Source organism: Zootoca vivipara, chromosome 14 (genome assembly GCF_965207765.1).
Source record: "Zootoca vivipara chromosome 14, rZooViv2.hap1.1, whole genome shotgun sequence".
Classification (NCBI taxonomy): Eukaryota; Metazoa; Chordata; class Lepidosauria; order Squamata; family Lacertidae; genus Zootoca; species Zootoca vivipara.
In genome coordinates, this window is record NC_142597.1 from 24,415,049 (window position 1) to 24,431,230 (window position 16,182).

A 16,182-nucleotide genomic window follows, 5' to 3' on the forward strand; every position below is an offset into this window, starting at 1 on the left:
AAAGAGGAGGCACAGCGGTACCTTGGTTCCCGAACAGCTTAGTTGTCGAACAAATTGGCTCCCAAACACTGCAAACCTGGAAGTAAGTGTTCTGGTTTGTGAACGTTTTTTGTAAGCCAAATGTCCGACACGGCTTCCAATTGAGTGCTGGAAGCTGTTGCAGCCAATCGGAAGCCGCACCTTGGTTTTCTAGCGGTTCCAGGAGGCTAAAGGACTCTCGGAACAGATTAAGTTCGACAACCAAGGTACCACTGTATAGACCATTGAGAGGAGGGTGCAAAGTGTGGCTGGGTGACATTTTTGAAAGGCAATGTGCTTCACCTCTCCCCCCCCCCCTAAGCAGCATCCCCAGACATACTCATTTTTCACTTTATTCTGACAAATCTCCCAGGTGCCTTTCCTTTCAGTGGCTTCCCTTCACTTATTTATCACATTTATTAGTCACCCCATATGCCGGCAGGATCCTCTGGGCAGCAAACATTTGAAACAATTTAAAAACACAAGTCCAATAAAACAAAAAAAGCGGATGAGTTTTCATGTTGCCATTCTTTAGACTGTAGCCTTGCTGGCTGTGCTTATTTTATACCGTGTGTGACTCCCAGCTGTTTTTAGATTCCTAACAAATATGCATTGTTTCTGTTGGTGATGGCAACTCCCTCTTACCTCTCTGCAGATTACTCCTGTGCACTTCAAAGAGACATTCTTCTGCAGGGCCGACTCTACCTCTCTGAAAACTGGATATGCTTCTATAGCAACATTTTCCGCTGGGAAACACTGGTGGGTGCCTTCCTTAGCCCCTCTCCCAACGGGCTCATTTCAGGGCCTTTCTGAAAACGCTGCACTCAATCGGTTTGCTAACACTTTCCTTCATCTCCTTTTTTTTTTTTTTTGCACAGTTGACTGTCCGTTTGAAGGACATCTGCTCTATGACCAAGGAAAAAACTGCACGGCTCATTCCTAACGCTATCCAAGTTTGCACTGACACTGAAAAGGTGCGTGTCAGAATCCTCGGTTCTTGACGCATCCGAAGAACCGAGTGCAGAGGGCTGTGCCGGTAGACAAGGGAACCTGCTCTGAACTCTTGAGTTGAGACAGACGGAGTTGGCCCCAGGAGTTGACTGACACGGCGCAGAAATACTTGGGGTGCATCTGACAGCTACAAAAAGAAAATTTACTAGTAAAATGAGCATAGCGGTAGCATGGCGGATCAGGTCAATAGCCCATCTAGTCCAGCATCCTGTTCTCACACACTGGCCAGCTAGATGCCGGTGGGAAACCCCCAGGCAGGGCCCAAGCACAAGAGCACCCTCCCCTCCTGCGGTTTCCAGCAACTGGTAGTCAGAAGCAGAACTGCCACCGACCATGGAGACGGAGCCCAGCTGCCATGGGTAGTAGCCATCGATATCTGTTCTCCGCCTCCATGAATTCCAAGTGTGTTCAAGATGAGTCAGTTTTCAGTTTGGAGTGAGACAATAAATTTTAAGGATGCTTCCATGTGAGGCCGTATGTCACAAACGGGTCATTCAGACCCAGTTTAATTCGTTCCACGAGTCAATTCGTTTTGCGAAAAATTCATTTTGCGAAAAATTCATCTTGCGAATCACGGTTTCCCATAGGAATGCATTGAAATTTCTTTTTTTGCCCATGGGAACGCATTAATTAAATTTCAGTGCATTCCTATGGGAAACCGCGATTCACAAGATGAATTTTTCGCAAAACGAATTCATCTTGCGAGTTACCATCAGATTGCAAAACGCATTCGTCTTGCGAAAAATTCATCTTACAGGGCATTTGTCTTGCGAGCTACCACTGTATACATTTGGCACACTTTCTCTCATTCCTGGTTTCTCAGTTCAGGCTGGCATTTTTGAGATGATGACAAAGTGTGGGTGCTACGAAAAGCATGCGTTCTTAAGTGGCACCACTTCCGCCGTAAGCTCCCATCTGGAAGAGAGTTGAAAGTGGTTTGAGAGGCATTTTGCTTCTCTTGGTATGCTTTGTGCCAGGGTATTTATATTTATCTTGTTCTTCCTTGAACCAAGCAAGTTTTTGCAGAGTTTTGAGACAATGCAAACCGCTGCAGGATGTGTTTGCTGTAGGTAAATTTGGGATGTATTATATACACACAATGAGCAGTGATCCTTCACTCAGTTCCACAAAAACCATATATACCTCTAGGCTGATTTGCCCCCATGAAGCCTTTAGCAAGTTCCCCTTGGACCCAATTCTTGGTCCTTGAAATGACGACTGAGAGTGCAGTCCTACAACCATATACCTGGGAGTAAGTCCCATTGAATTCAGTGGGCTATATATGTCTGAGTAGACACATATAAGAATGTGCCTATGCCTCATTCTCCATCACTTGTTCCTCTCTTGCTGTTGACATTTCAATTGTAGATTCCTTGGGTAGAGACTTGTTTCTCTTGCTGATAAAAAAACACACTCTAAAGTTCCACTTATGGCACTGAATACCTTAATAATAATTTAATGATGTGTGCTGAGGGTGGTATATCACAGGCTGTTGGTTTGGCAGAATCCAGAGGTCAACAGGTGAAAAGAACACTTGGGCCAGCTCTGTGACATGCATACTGTTCCCTGGACCACCCTAGCTGTGGAAAAATAAATTCAAGGCTATGAAACGGATAGTGTAACAAAGGGGTGTTATGTAAGTAGCTTACTGAGTCTAAGTTGCATAAGTAATGCATTTGCTCGTTTTGCCTTACTACCACCGAGCTTCTCAGTTCTCATATAATTTGCTCAGAAAATAGCAAGCTTCTCTGCTTCACTTTGCCAAATCTCTGTTCTCCACAGCACTTTTTCACTTCCTTCGGCGCCCGAGACAGGACATACATGATGATGTTCAGGCTCTGGCAGAATGCCCTCCTTGAAAAGGTAAATGGAGATACGGGGACGCTCCTCACATAGATATGAATCTGTTTATTTACATGAAAGGTACAAACTCTTCCCTTCTGACTTTATCATGGAAGCTAACAATCAGTAAAAATCACACACTATAACGGAAAAGCAATTAGAACAGTACAGGTAAAAAGGACACTGTAATCACATGTCAGCATTCTGAACGTGAGGTGCCACAGCAGAAAAGGCCCCGATACTTTGAGATTACAATTTTTGAGTGCTCCAAATATTGTGCCTTAGTGATGCATACAGTTCTCTTATAAAGTTCCCCCGTATTGCTGGGTGTGATGTATGAGAGGCGATAAGTTGATTAAGAGAACCCATTGATGATAATTGAACTGGGTACATCTTTGCTCATGGCTCTTTGTTTTTTTTAAAAAATAAAAGGGCTACACTGCACCCCCTCTTTAATTAAACTTTTCCCATCTGAGCTTTGTTTTGTCCTGGACTATGAGCTTTGTCAAGCCTCACCAGAAATTCATCTTGTTCAGGAAGAATGCACCGGGTTTTTATTTTTTAACAAATGGTTTCTTGTTATCGCCCTCTTTACACAATCTCGCCTTTCCTAGCCTCATGGTTTAAAAACCGCGAGCTTCTTTCTGAATTCCAACACTGGTTAGAAATTTTAAGGCCCTGTTCTGATGATGTGATTATGACATGCCTGCCTGCGCACATCCCAACAGCTGCTTGGCTTGGCTTTCAAGGGGGTCTTTCTCTTTTCCATCTCCCCTTTTTTAGGGTTACCAGTGCATTTGACCCTTTCACATATTAACTTTTGAGAATCCAGCTCTTTGTGTACAAGGCTTCCATTGTTTCAATCTAAAAGCCTCGAGGGAAATGCATAGAGATGCATAGATAGCTACCAGAGACTGTAGCCTGCTTCAGATCACTTTTTCTTTAAAGTATCGTTGGTGACGTGCAGTTTGTTTGTTTTTTAAAAAAATAAATTCAAATCATGGTGTTATTGACAATGGCTTCCTATTCTACGTTTGTCAACATGGGAATTCTCTGCACTGTGGTTTCCAAACCAATGCATCTGTCGCAAGAGCCTTACATGATTTTCACATACAGTTTTTTGGTAGTGCATTTAGTACAGATATTGCGGCGAAACGAATAGGTAGATGTCATAATTAGGTTTGGAGCCATAAGCAAGTGTAGTTTGTCTGCTTGGGTTTTGTCACCTTCCTATGGAGAGGTCCCAAACCACAGTGTTTCTCTCCACAGCCCCTGTGTCCAAAGGAGCTCTGGCACTTTGTGCACCAGTGTTATGGTAGTGAACTAGGGCTGACGAGCGATGATGAAGACTACGTGCCTCCCGACGATGATTTCAACACGATGGGGTACGTTGAGCTAAAGCGTGCGGAGACGTGTCAAACAAACTTTAGCGCACAAGGGTCAGAAGCCGGATCTGCCTCAGGCACTCCCATGGGACCAGGAATGCTGGATCAGGCCAGGGTGGGAAATATGCTTCATTTCCTTCTGACCTCACTCTGTGCAATTTACCACCTCCACCATGTATATATATGCCTGTAACTTCATGCATCTGAGGAAGTCGACTGCATTCCCCAAAAACGTGTGCCACAATGCATCTGTTAGCCCTTAAGATAATAGAATCATAGGATTGTAGGGTTGGGGTCATCTTCCCCAACCCCCTGCAGTGCAGGGGGTCACAGCTAAATAATCCTTGGCAGATGGCCATCCAGCCTCTGTCTAAAAATCTCCAATGAAGGAGAGTCCCCACCTTCCAAGGTAGTCCGGTCCACTGTCAAACACATCTTATAGTCAGTAAGCTATTCTCTCCTTTCTTGTAATGTGAATCGTTTGCTTCGGATCCTACCCTCTGGAGCAGCAGGGGGGGAAAGCTTGCTCCATCTTCCACGTGACAGCCCTTCAGATATTTGAAGACGGCTATCGTATCACCTCTCAGTCTTCTCTTCCCCCAGGCTAAACGTGCCCAACTCCCCCAGCCGTCCCTCATAAGGCTCGGTTTGCAAACCCTTGATCATCCTGGTCGTCCTCCTCGACGGACATTTCAGCTTGGCAATGTCCTCCTTAAACTGTGGTGCCCAGAACTGGACACAGTACTCCAGGTGGGGACAATGATGTCACAAGGTTCCGTCGTTGTCCTGGCTGCAACAGACTGACTGAGCTCCCTTATGGGAATTTTTTTTTACTCCTTTGGTTTCACTCGCTGGCGAAATTCGACATTCATTTCTGCTTGTTCTTTCAGCTACTGTGAAGAGATCCCCGTGGAAGAAATTGAGGTGAACGACAGCTCTTCTAAAAGCAGCATGGAGGCCAAACCGGAGGCGAGCCCTCTGCTTCCTAAGAAGTCTGTCACCAATAGCACATTGACACCGACAGGAAGCAGTGAAGCTCCAGTCCCAGTAGGCATTTTTTTCTCTTGCAGAGTTGCATCTTTGATCTCACCCAATGCATTGGTAGGCAGGGGACTGCTATTTAACGTAGCTTCCCCAAATTAATTTTTGTCTTTCAATGTTGGTTTTCCCTGCCTTCAATGCAGGGAAAGCAGTAACCGCCATGGTTCTCTTCCCTAAACAGAGAAGGAATCTGAATTGTAATTAATCTAAATATTCAAGTTTCCAATGGATTTGGGTTGGAACACTGATGGTGGCTCTCTTGTAATCAACCTGGTGTGTGCATTTCGTTTTTAAAGCCATAGATGGTTTTCTTTGTAGATAGTCCTTAATTGGTTTATAGTAGTGGATTATTATTTTTTTAAGTGTATTTCGTTTTTAAGCATCGGTCTTACTATCTACCACATACAGTACAAGTTCTGCAACTGTGCAGATGGCCGTTCTCATTCTAAAGCTGGGTGCTGAAACATTTTCTCACGAAGGCCTGCCCACATCCTCAGAGCGCATTCCTCAAACGGCATGGCCAGTTCCTTCTCACTCAGTTGCCTTCTCAGCGCCATAGTCTCAGTGTCGTTCAGAACAATGTCCTCTCCCTAGACAGTCTTCTCCTTTCCTTTTGTAAATTCAGGGCAGATAAATTAAAGTCCTTCTTCCCGCAGCGTACAGTTAAACTATGGAACTCGCTCCCACAGGATGCAGTAAAGGCCACCAACTTTGATGGCTTTAAAAGAGGATCGGACCAATTCATGGAGGGCAAGGCTATCGACATCTACCAGCCGCATGGCTATGCTCTGCCTCCACTGTCTTCTGCCAGGGCCCTGCTTGCCAGTTCCCCATGGGCGTCTTGGTGGCTACTGTGGACTGGATGAGCCCCTGCAGGGCTCTTTGTAGGTTTTTATGCTTACTTTTCTAATTTTCTTTTTAAAATTCCCCCCTTCTCTTTTCAGTTTTGCATGGAAATCTTGTGCTGCGTCAATGCTGCCATGAACATTGGCCAGTATGGTTGAGGCTAAAGGGACTTGGAGCCCAGAACATCTAGGAGGCTCCACATTTCAACCCATCCCTACCATAAAGTATGCAAAAGGGAGGTGCCCCAATATAAATGGATGTAATAAGAACATCTTGCATATAATAATAATAATAATAATAATAATAATAATAATAATAATAATATTTTTTATTTATACCCCGCCCTCCCCAGTCAAAAACCGGGCTCAGGGCGGCTCACACCAACAAAACCACAATAAAACATAAAAACAATTAATTAAAATACAGATTAAAATACAGTATTAAAATTTAAAATGCAGCCTCATTTCAAGTAGTCCATAAATCCAGGCCATGAGGGAGGAAAACACAGGGGTCAGGCTAAGTCCAACCCAAAGGCCAGGCGGAACAGCTCTGTCTTGCAGGCCCTGCGGAAATATGACAAATCCCGCAGGGCCCTGGTCTCCTGGGAAAGAGCGTTCCACCAAGTTGGGGCCAATACTGAAAAGGCCCTGGCTCTAATAGAGGCCAATCTAGCCACCTTATGGCTCAGGATCTCCAAAGTATTGTTGTTTGTGGACCTTAAGGTCCTCCGCGGGGCATACCAGGAGAGGCGGTCCCGTAGGTACGAGGGTCCCATAGCCGCATAGTGTGATTGTTGCATATGTTTGTACCCCAGTGTGCATAAGAGCATCAGAAGAGTTCCAGATGAAGGTCTGCCTAGTCCACCAACTTTCTTCCCACAATGGCTGATCAGATGCCTCTAGGAAACCCATCAGCAGGCCGTGGAAGTCAACAACTCCCCTCTCCTGTTTTTGCTTTCCAACAGCTGGTATTCAGTGCCATACGGCCTCTGAGCACGGAAGCTCCAATTACCCCTTTTGGCTAATTGATGGACCTTCCTTGAAGGATTTATCTAATCTCCTTCTAAGGACACAGGTCAATACCAGTAAGAATTGCATTTGGTCCCAGACTCTTTGAAACTTGCGCCGTAGTCTCACAGGTTGCAAACCAATCTTAGTCCACACGGAAAGGGAATCGTGCCAGTTTTTATGGAGCGAGTCTAGGTCTTTCTGTTTCCACAGGGAACAATGGGAAATCGCTCACACTGATCCCATAGAGTTTCAGCCATGGTTGACAAGCCTCAGCATCGCCCTTAAGGCAGCAGTAACACCCTGATCTTTCTTGCACCCTTCCAGTATGAAGGAGTAGTTCTCGAGGAAGAGGAGGTCATTGACGTCACCTCAGAGAAGGAGCTGACAATCGCAAACCTTATCGGAGACAAGATTGAGATAATTGCCCCCATTAATTCCCCCTCCTTGGACTTCAATGACAATGAGGACATTCCAACTGAACTCAGCGATTCCTCGGAAACTCACGACGAAGGTGTGTGACTGGCGGCTGCAGGTATTGTGGTGGGTTTAACAAAGGCATTCCCAAACTCGGCCCTCCAGATGTTTTGGGACTACAAGTCCCATCATCCCTGACCACTGGTCCTGTTAGCTAGGGATGATGGGAGTTGTAGTCCCAAAACATCTGGAGGGTCGAGTTTGGGGGTGCCTGGTTTAACAGCTCCTGTAAGTGTCCCCCGCCCCCCATCTTGAATACTATGACAACCAATTTGGAAGGCTCAGGACTTCCAAGCTCAAAGTCCATCTGCTGGATTTCCAATGATGTCTAATATTCCTTTGTTCCCTAGGTTGCATGTATTGCTTGATTACTTTTACAGGTGAAACTCGGAAAATTAGAATATCGTCGAAAAGTGCATTTATTTCAGTAATGCAACTTAAAAGGTGAAACCAATATATGAGATAGATGCATGACATGCAAAGCAAGATATGTCAAGCCTTTATTTGTTGTAATTGTGATTATTTGTCGTTAGGCGGGTCCGTTATAAATGGAATGTAATTAATGAAATGTAATAGTGATGTTTATTTTTGTTTATTTTTGTATTATTGTAACAATTTGTTTTATTACTGTGGAATTTCCAAAAGAAAGCATTTGTAAAAATAAAAATAAAAAGTTGCATTACTGAAATAAATGCACTTTTTGACGATATTCTAATTTTCTGAGTTTCACCTGTAGAGTTTGCATCATCATTAGGTTAATGGTTAGACAATCTCAGCACTGTCCACCAAAAGCAACTCCCAGACAAGTCCGCATTGATTTCAGTAAGGCTTGTGCAGGAGATGTTCCTAGATTAGTGGGGGGTGGGATTCACATGAGACTTTTAAAATTGATTTTAGGAATATTTCATAATACAGCCAGATAAGTAATAACATAAAGTCAGCTTAGCATATAAAAGCAAGGCAAGGCATACAAAATTATAAGCATGCGGAATAATTACACCCAGAAGTAACTCAATACAGCCATATTTCTCTAGGTGATGCAGGGAGATGTTGTTGCATATCCAAATCTGAAACGTAAAAAATAAAATACCACCAAACAGAATAGAAATGTTCAGGGTCAGCCTTCTCTTTGGAGACATGTAGTTCACATGAGACTTTTGACTACTCAGGAACCAGATCAAATGGCAGAGATGTTAGAGCAGTGTTTCTCAACCTTTTTTGGGCCACGGCACACTTGTTCCGTGAAAAAAATCACGAGGCACACCAACATTAAAAAAGTTTTAATTTAATTTAACTCTGTGCCGCCCTATATTATAATTATGACTGTAAGAAACACTTGCCAAATATTGCTTTCCGGCGGGTCAGTGTTGTGTATTGGCGGCCGCCAGGCTCGTTTGCACTGAGCTTTGGGAAAGAGGAGGAGAAATATTGCTTTCCGGTGGGTCAGCGACGTTTATTGGCGGCCGCCAGGCATGTGACAATGCAAATCGCCCTTCTCGTCGCCGCACGTCGCGGCACACCAGCCGGTTGAGAAACGCTGTGTTAGAGCTAGTTCAGATGTGTTGAGTCCTCCTGAAGATCTCCTCTCACGTTTTGCATTCATGGATCACTTTCCAAAGGGATCCCACAATCTTTCCCCATATGGAAATGTGACATCAGGATTACTTAACAAGGGATGAATCTGTGAGCAGGATCAGAGTTCCCTTTTGGGTCTTGCTTGCGGACTCATCTCTGGAACGGACCATCTCAAAGGCACCGTAGGTGATTCCCTGAGCCCAGACGATTGCGTCCAGGTGTGTCAGGTGAAAGACTGCAACATTAAGCTCTCCGCTTCTTTACACAGGGGAAGTTCAGGCCTTTTACGATGATCTGAATGGACGGCAGTACATGAACGAAGTCTTCAATTTTAGTGTGGATAAGCTGTATGACCTGCTCTTCACAGACTCTCCGTTCTTGAGGGACTTCATGGAGCAGCGGCGGTTTTCTGGTAAGCTTGGGAACTCCTTGCCTATTGACATCAGTCGGGTGTCTTCACAGTACTCTTTTTGGCACCAGCTAATATCATTTTTCTTTAGTCAAGCCTATCCAGATACGTGGAATGTTGACACTTGTCTCAATCTGTTTTTAGCTTCCTGTTGATTTGATTTTTTTGTTTTGTTTTAATCATTGTTTTTAACTGTTTTTACTAATGATTTCACAATTTTATACTTTCTGTAAACTGTTTTGTGGTTGCTGGGTTGTTGTTGTTTTTTACAATCAAGGGCTATAATAATTTTAATAAATAAAATGGACTATTGCAGCCACCTTTATCTCGCTTAGTAGTTTAGGTCAGGGCACACGTGTACTACAAATCTGAATCAGTTTCAAGTGTCAGAATGGCATGCCACACTACCAAAGGTCTTTGGGGATTTGTAGTTCTGCAGCAGTTGCTCAAGATCACCAGCAAACCATTCTCTATGCCTCACAACATTGTAGTTCCCAAGATTTGGGTCAGAAAATGTGGCGGGGAGGATGATCTTCCCTTATTAATTTTGTAACCTTAACCCTCAGCCAAAGTAACAATGAGGGTTTTTGTCCCGTTGCCTGAGTTCTGTATCATGGTTTTTATTTTTTTTGACAATGGAAAACCAAGAAGAAGAAAATGTTCTTGCTGGTGGGAAAAGGACAAAACCCCCACAATTCTTCCACCCCACCTTGCCCAGCACCTAATTTGTATTTTATTTGGATCATTTATATCACACTTTTCCTCCAAGCAGCTCAGATTGGGATATTGGGTCGGATGGGACATTGCCACACCTTTAGCAAAGATGCTCGTGATTAGTGGGGTTCTCTGGAGTTATTCAGCTCCCCTGGGCAACTCCACCAGACTTTATCAAAACTCCTCCTAAGTTCTGCCAAACCCCTGTTAGAACATTTGCAAGTCTAATTGAAAACGTCCCTGAAAACAGTTCCTATAGAGCTTCAGAAAAACCTCCCCAAATTCCCTTTGAAATTTCACTTTTATAAACTACTGGTACCTGAAACCCACATGAGGACCACCTGGCCGGTCTCATCAGATTGCAGCACCTCGCAAATTAGAGGGGCCTCAGTGTGAATCCAGCCATGGTTTGGCTCAAGTACAGTGGTACCTCAGTTTATGAACACAATTGGTTCCGGAAGTCTGTTCATGAACTGAAGCGTTCATAAACTGAAGCGAACTTTCCCATTGAAAGTAATGGAAAGTGGATTAATCTGTTCCAGACGGGTCCGCGGAGTACTCAACCTGAAGCGTACTTAAACCGAAGCATGGGTGTAATTGGTTCCAGAAGTCTGTTCATAAACTGAAGCGTTCATAAACTGAAGCCAACTTTCCCATTGAAAGTAATGGAAAGTGAATTTATCGTTCCAGATGGGTCCGCGGCGTTCGTAAACCAAACATTCGTAAACCGGGGTGTTTATAAACCGAGGTTCCACTGTAATGTGAACTTTGGGGCTGAAAGCCCAGAGATGAAATTCTCTTCCTCCCCCCCTTCTCTCTCTCTCTCTCTCTCTCGGGCCTTGGACACATTACTATTTTTCGCCCTCAGTTTCTTGTTTTGAAAATGGGAACTTTTAGTGGCCCACTTGATCAATGGAAGGGAGAACAGGATTTAGGATAAAAGGCACCACATCGGATGCATACCAAACAATAAGCCTTCTGTGTCCACCGTGCTGAGTCTGCCAGCTGGGGTGGAGGTGGGGCTGTGGGTTGACTTTGGTCATGGGAGTCATTCTTATTTTCCCCTGGGAACTGCATTGTGCTTTGCATTCTCACCCATTGGCCTTTGTTTTTAACCTAAGAGCCTGCTGGTTCAGTCCATTGGCCCATCTAGTTGCACGTCCTGCTCTCACAGCGGCCAACCAGATGTTGTGATGGGAAACCCACAAGCAAGACTTGAGCACAGGCGCCCTCTCCCCTCCTGTGCTTTTCAGTACAGTAGCTGGTATTCAGAAGCACAGCTGTGGAGGAAGAGTATGTCCATCCTGGCTGGTAGTCATCAGTTGCCTCCTCCATCTCCATGGATATATCTCATCCTCTTTCAAAGCCATCCAAGTTGGTGGCCTTGAGCGCCTCTTGTGGCAGAGAGTTCCAGTGTTTTAACTGTGCTGTGTGAAGAAGCACTTTTCTTTCATCTGTTCCTCTCTCTTTTCCCAGACATTGTCTTTCATCCCTGGAAGAAGGAAGAAACTGGCAATCAGAGCAGAATTATCCTTTATACCATCACCCTCACCAACCCTCTAGCCCCCAAAACTGCCACTGTCACTGAGACTCAGGTGAGAAACCCGAGGGCTGCACTGGGCTGCTCAGCTTTAACTAAGGATGGTTCAGTTAAGGCTGCAGAGGCCCCATTCACCGTATACATTTAAAGCACAATGACACCACTTTAAACAGCCATGGCTTCCCCCAAAGAATTCTGGGAGCTGCAGTTTGTTAAAGGTTCTGAGAGTTGTTAGGAGACCCCAATTCCCCTCCCAGAGCTGCAATTCCCAGAGTGGTTTTATCAGTCAATCACTCTAAACTACAGGGTGTTACCGTAGCACTCTGTAGCCGGGGGGGGGGGGGGGCAGGTGTTAGTCTGCCCCCCCCCCCGCAGCTAACAGAAGCTAGAGCAAATTGAGATTGCCTTCAGCTTGAAGAACAACACACAGGAATCAATAAGTAGTATCTAACTACTTTAATATAGCAAGAGAGGTAGAGCATTGCGTCCGGCATCTTGCTTAGCCGAAAGAGAAAGAGTACAGAGTACAGTGAAAAACATCACGTGAGCATAGGGAGATAAGGACTTCCTTTCTCCTGGGAACAGACCCAATAACTTCACTAGCCTGGCTCAAGCTCGCCAGTGCATAGGAATCCCAACACAGGGGACTCTAAGCTACAGGGAACTCTGTATGTAAGGGAACTCTAAGCTACAGCTCCCAGGATTATTTGGAAGAAACCATGACTGTTTAAAGTGGTGTCATAGTGCTTTAAATGTTTGTTGTAAATGTGGACATAGACTCTGAGTGCATTCAGACATGGTGTATATTGCATTAATTTCCTGATAATGTTAGCACTCCTGTCTCGTTTTCTAACGTTCCTTTCCCGGTGCTGTACCTGATGCATTATGGAACTGTGGCTTTTTTTTTTACCGATATACCGGCACATCACGCTAAATTTCAATCACACGTGGTGTTGCACAGCAACCAATGTCATTGGACAGCATTGCTACTCTCCCACCCTGTCCACACATGCCTGCTTCTGTTTCCCCGTGAAAATGTCAGGAAATAAATGTGTGCTAGTATAGCATGATTTCATGAAATAAATATATTGCCCCAAATTCTGACACTTTACTCCCATGATTTTCCAGGTTAAAGGGCTTGCAAACCGATCCCCCCCCCCCAGAATCAAAGTAACACTGAAATGAGCACTAAACCCTTGCTATACCCCCAAAGCGACTCTTATATCATGTGAAAGCTCAGATCATAGAATCATAGAGTTGGAAGGATCATCTAGTCTAAACGCTCTGCAATGCAGGAATATTTTACCCGACGTGGGGCTCAAACCCACAACCCTAAGAGTAAGAGTCTTATGCTGTATAGACTGAGCTATTCCATGTGATCACAGCCTTTGTCCGTTCTCTCTCTGCTTTCTCCAGACAATGTACAAAGCAAGCCAAGAGAGTGAGTGCTACGTGATAGACGCAGAGGTGCTAACTCACGATGTCCCCTACCATGATTATTTCTACACAATTAATCGTTACACATTGACGCGCGTTGCCAGAAACAAATGCCGACTCAGGTGGGTACGGCAGGGCTATAGCTTTGCGATCTTAGCAAGGACTGTGATAAACGGAGTTGAATGACACCTGCCCAGATAGGTTGCTGCTGCTCGTATTTCTAAGCTTGGAAATACAAGTCTCGGAGGCTAGTAACACTCAGTTTACTCTAAGCCAGGAGGGCGGGAGACTTTTTCAGCCAGAGGACTATGTGGTCTTGAGAACTTTCCAAGAGCTGCATGCCAGTGGAGGGTGAAACCAGAGGCAAAAAGCAGATAGAGCAACACATTTATGATTATGATGATTATATCGTCACCATCACCATCATGCATTTATTAATTGCCTTCTAAACCATCGTCTCAAGGCAATTTACCCTTAAGAAAACTAAGAACAGCTGGAAACAAAAGACAGCAATGGTGCAAGACGTTTTAAGAAACAGACAGACAGAAAATTCCTTGAATTTGTAGCAAGTAGCGTTTTAACTGTAGTTTCAGAGGAATACCACGTTTGGAGAACCTTTCACGTTGCAAATCCAAAAGCAGGTAATTGGTTGTAACAAATGCTCATGAGGCCAAAGTTACCTTTCTTTCTTTTTCAGGGTTTCTACAGAGCTACGATACAGGAAACAGCCATGGGGGCTGGTGAAGTCTTTCATTGAGAAGAACTTCTGGAGTGGCCTAGATGATTATTTCCGCCATTTAGGTGAGATCTCGCTAGAGCAAGGGTTGGGGAATCTTTGGCCCTCCAGATGTTGTTGCAGTCCAACCCCCATCAGCTTCATCCAGCCTGGTCCAATGATCAGAAATGAGGGGAGTCATAAAACAACACCATTTGGACTGCAGACCACAGATTCCCTGATCCTGAGCTAAAGCATTTAGTTACGTTTCCATTTGTTTGCTGTGATGGGATGTGGCATATGACTGAACTCCATAAAACTCAAGCAAGGGAATAGATAAAACCGAGCCTTTGAAACATTTGGGATTGTCAAACGGTTTCCTTTTAGTATTTTAGCCCTGCATGCTAATACTAAAGGTCCCCATTATTATCAGTATTATTAACAATTGGTATACTGCAGATCTCAGGGAATTTCCAACCTAAAAACCACAAAATACATAATAAAAATAAGAACAAAAGCAAACCAGTAATCCCCCCTCTCCCACAACATATTTAAAAGGGCGCCAGATGTCAAACAGCCAAAGGCCTGCTTCAAGCGGAATGTTTTCACCTGCCACCTAAAGGTGAACCTCCTTGGGGAGAGCTTTCCACAAATGGTGAACCACTGCATAAAAGGCCTGTTCTCATATCACCTCCCTCTGGACCTCTCGTGTATTAATAGTATTGGTATTGTTAAATGTATTACCCACCCTTCAACAGCAGGTCCCAGAGCATATGATGATATAAAATTCAGAACTAAAAACAGTTTAACAGATTACAATTGAAGAAGCAAGAGTGGGCCCCTGAAAACACACATCTCAGGTGTCAACAAGGTGTGTTTTCAGCATTCCCTGAAAGCTACAGTATATAGCGGGCACCCCCAAACTGCGGCCCTCCAGATGTTTTGGCCTACAACTCCCATGATCCCTAGCTAACAGGGCCAGTGGTCAGGCATGATGGGAATTGTAGTCCAAAACATCAGGAGGGCCAAAGTTTGGAGATGCCTGGTATATAGTGAGGGTTTGGGGCACACCTCTGCTGGGAGGGAATTCCACAACTCAGGGGCTACCACAGAGAATGCTCTGTCCTGGCCTGTCGCCACCCCAAAATTCTGAGGGAGTGAGAGGGTTTCTGCGGAAGGAAGTGGTGTCTCAGATATTTGAGGAACGAGTTATTTAGAGCTTTAAACACTAACCTGAGGCACCTCAGGTTGGGCCCTAAAATGAACTGGCAGTATATTATGTACAGAAAAACAGCAACTGGCAGTTCTTCCGGTTCATTATATGTAAATGTATTTCTGTCCTTTGAAGCTACTGGCTTGATGGGGTGCGGTTGGGGAGGCTGAGTAACAGGCGCTGTTGTGATGATGCCTGTGCCCCTGAGCATAACCCTCATTGTGACAGAAGTGAAAGCAGTGCCTTCTCTCCACGACGAATAACCCCCCCCCCCGGCTTTCCCTGGCAGAGAGTGAACTGACCAAAACAGAGAGCACATATCTAGCCGAGCTCCATCGAGAATCCCCCAAAGTGAAGGCAAGCAAGCAATCCACAGTGCGCCGGAGGAAGCGGCCCCATACTCACCTGAGGGGGCCACACCTGGAGGAAGTGCTGAGCCCTGTAACCACCCCCACAGACGAGGAAGCTGTAGGTCGAATCAAGCGTGTGGCAGGTAAGGAGCGCCATGTGCAAATGGGGGTGGGTGGGGGGGGACATGTTTAGGCTTATGGGATGGGCAGAGGCCCGGGTCCCTCTGAGGTAGTTTTGCTGAGGGTGTGGAATAGGGGTCCCTAAGGGGAAATGGTTTTCCTAGAGTAGCGCTTCCCAAATGGTGGTGCAGGGTACGCGAAAGGGTTTCAAAGGGTAAATGGCAGGCTTTTTCACTTTTTCGTATCATAGATGAAATAGTATTTTTAAAACTACCCCGAATTTATCTTTGCCTGAGAAGGGGTACACCAATAAGACTCTCTAAAATAGGGCATGTGGTTCTTGTAAGTTTGGGAAACACTGTCGTACAGCATTGTTGATATTAAACCATAGCATGGGTGACCAAAGGAGGATTCTCTTCCCCAATATGTATTTATTTTATGGAATGTATAGACCACTTGATTGTAAGATGTGTGTGGGGGGG

General features: G+C 44.9%; 1 protein-coding gene across 12 annotated transcripts in view; it reads left to right on the forward strand.

Annotated features, from left to right (window-relative positions):
- The window catches only part of GRAMD1B (GRAM domain containing 1B), a 157,609-nt gene that overhangs the window by 129,152 nt on the left and 12,275 nt on the right, over nucleotides 1-16,182 (forward strand). For all 12 annotated transcript variants that reach the window (XM_088657702.1, XM_088657703.1, XM_088657704.1 and 9 more), the window contains 11 exons: nucleotides 674-777; nucleotides 897-992; nucleotides 2,812-2,892; nucleotides 4,141-4,256; nucleotides 5,147-5,303; nucleotides 7,478-7,664; nucleotides 9,471-9,614; nucleotides 11,802-11,920; nucleotides 13,282-13,424; nucleotides 14,000-14,103; nucleotides 15,520-15,723. In XM_088657702.1, coding sequence (XP_088513828.1) covers nucleotides 674-777; nucleotides 897-992; nucleotides 2,812-2,892; nucleotides 4,141-4,256; nucleotides 5,147-5,303; nucleotides 7,478-7,664; nucleotides 9,471-9,614; nucleotides 11,802-11,920; nucleotides 13,282-13,424; nucleotides 14,000-14,103; nucleotides 15,520-15,723 — 1,455 coding nt within the window. The remainder of the gene's footprint in view (nucleotides 1-673; nucleotides 778-896; nucleotides 993-2,811; nucleotides 2,893-4,140; nucleotides 4,257-5,146; nucleotides 5,304-7,477; nucleotides 7,665-9,470; nucleotides 9,615-11,801; nucleotides 11,921-13,281; nucleotides 13,425-13,999; nucleotides 14,104-15,519; nucleotides 15,724-16,182) is intronic.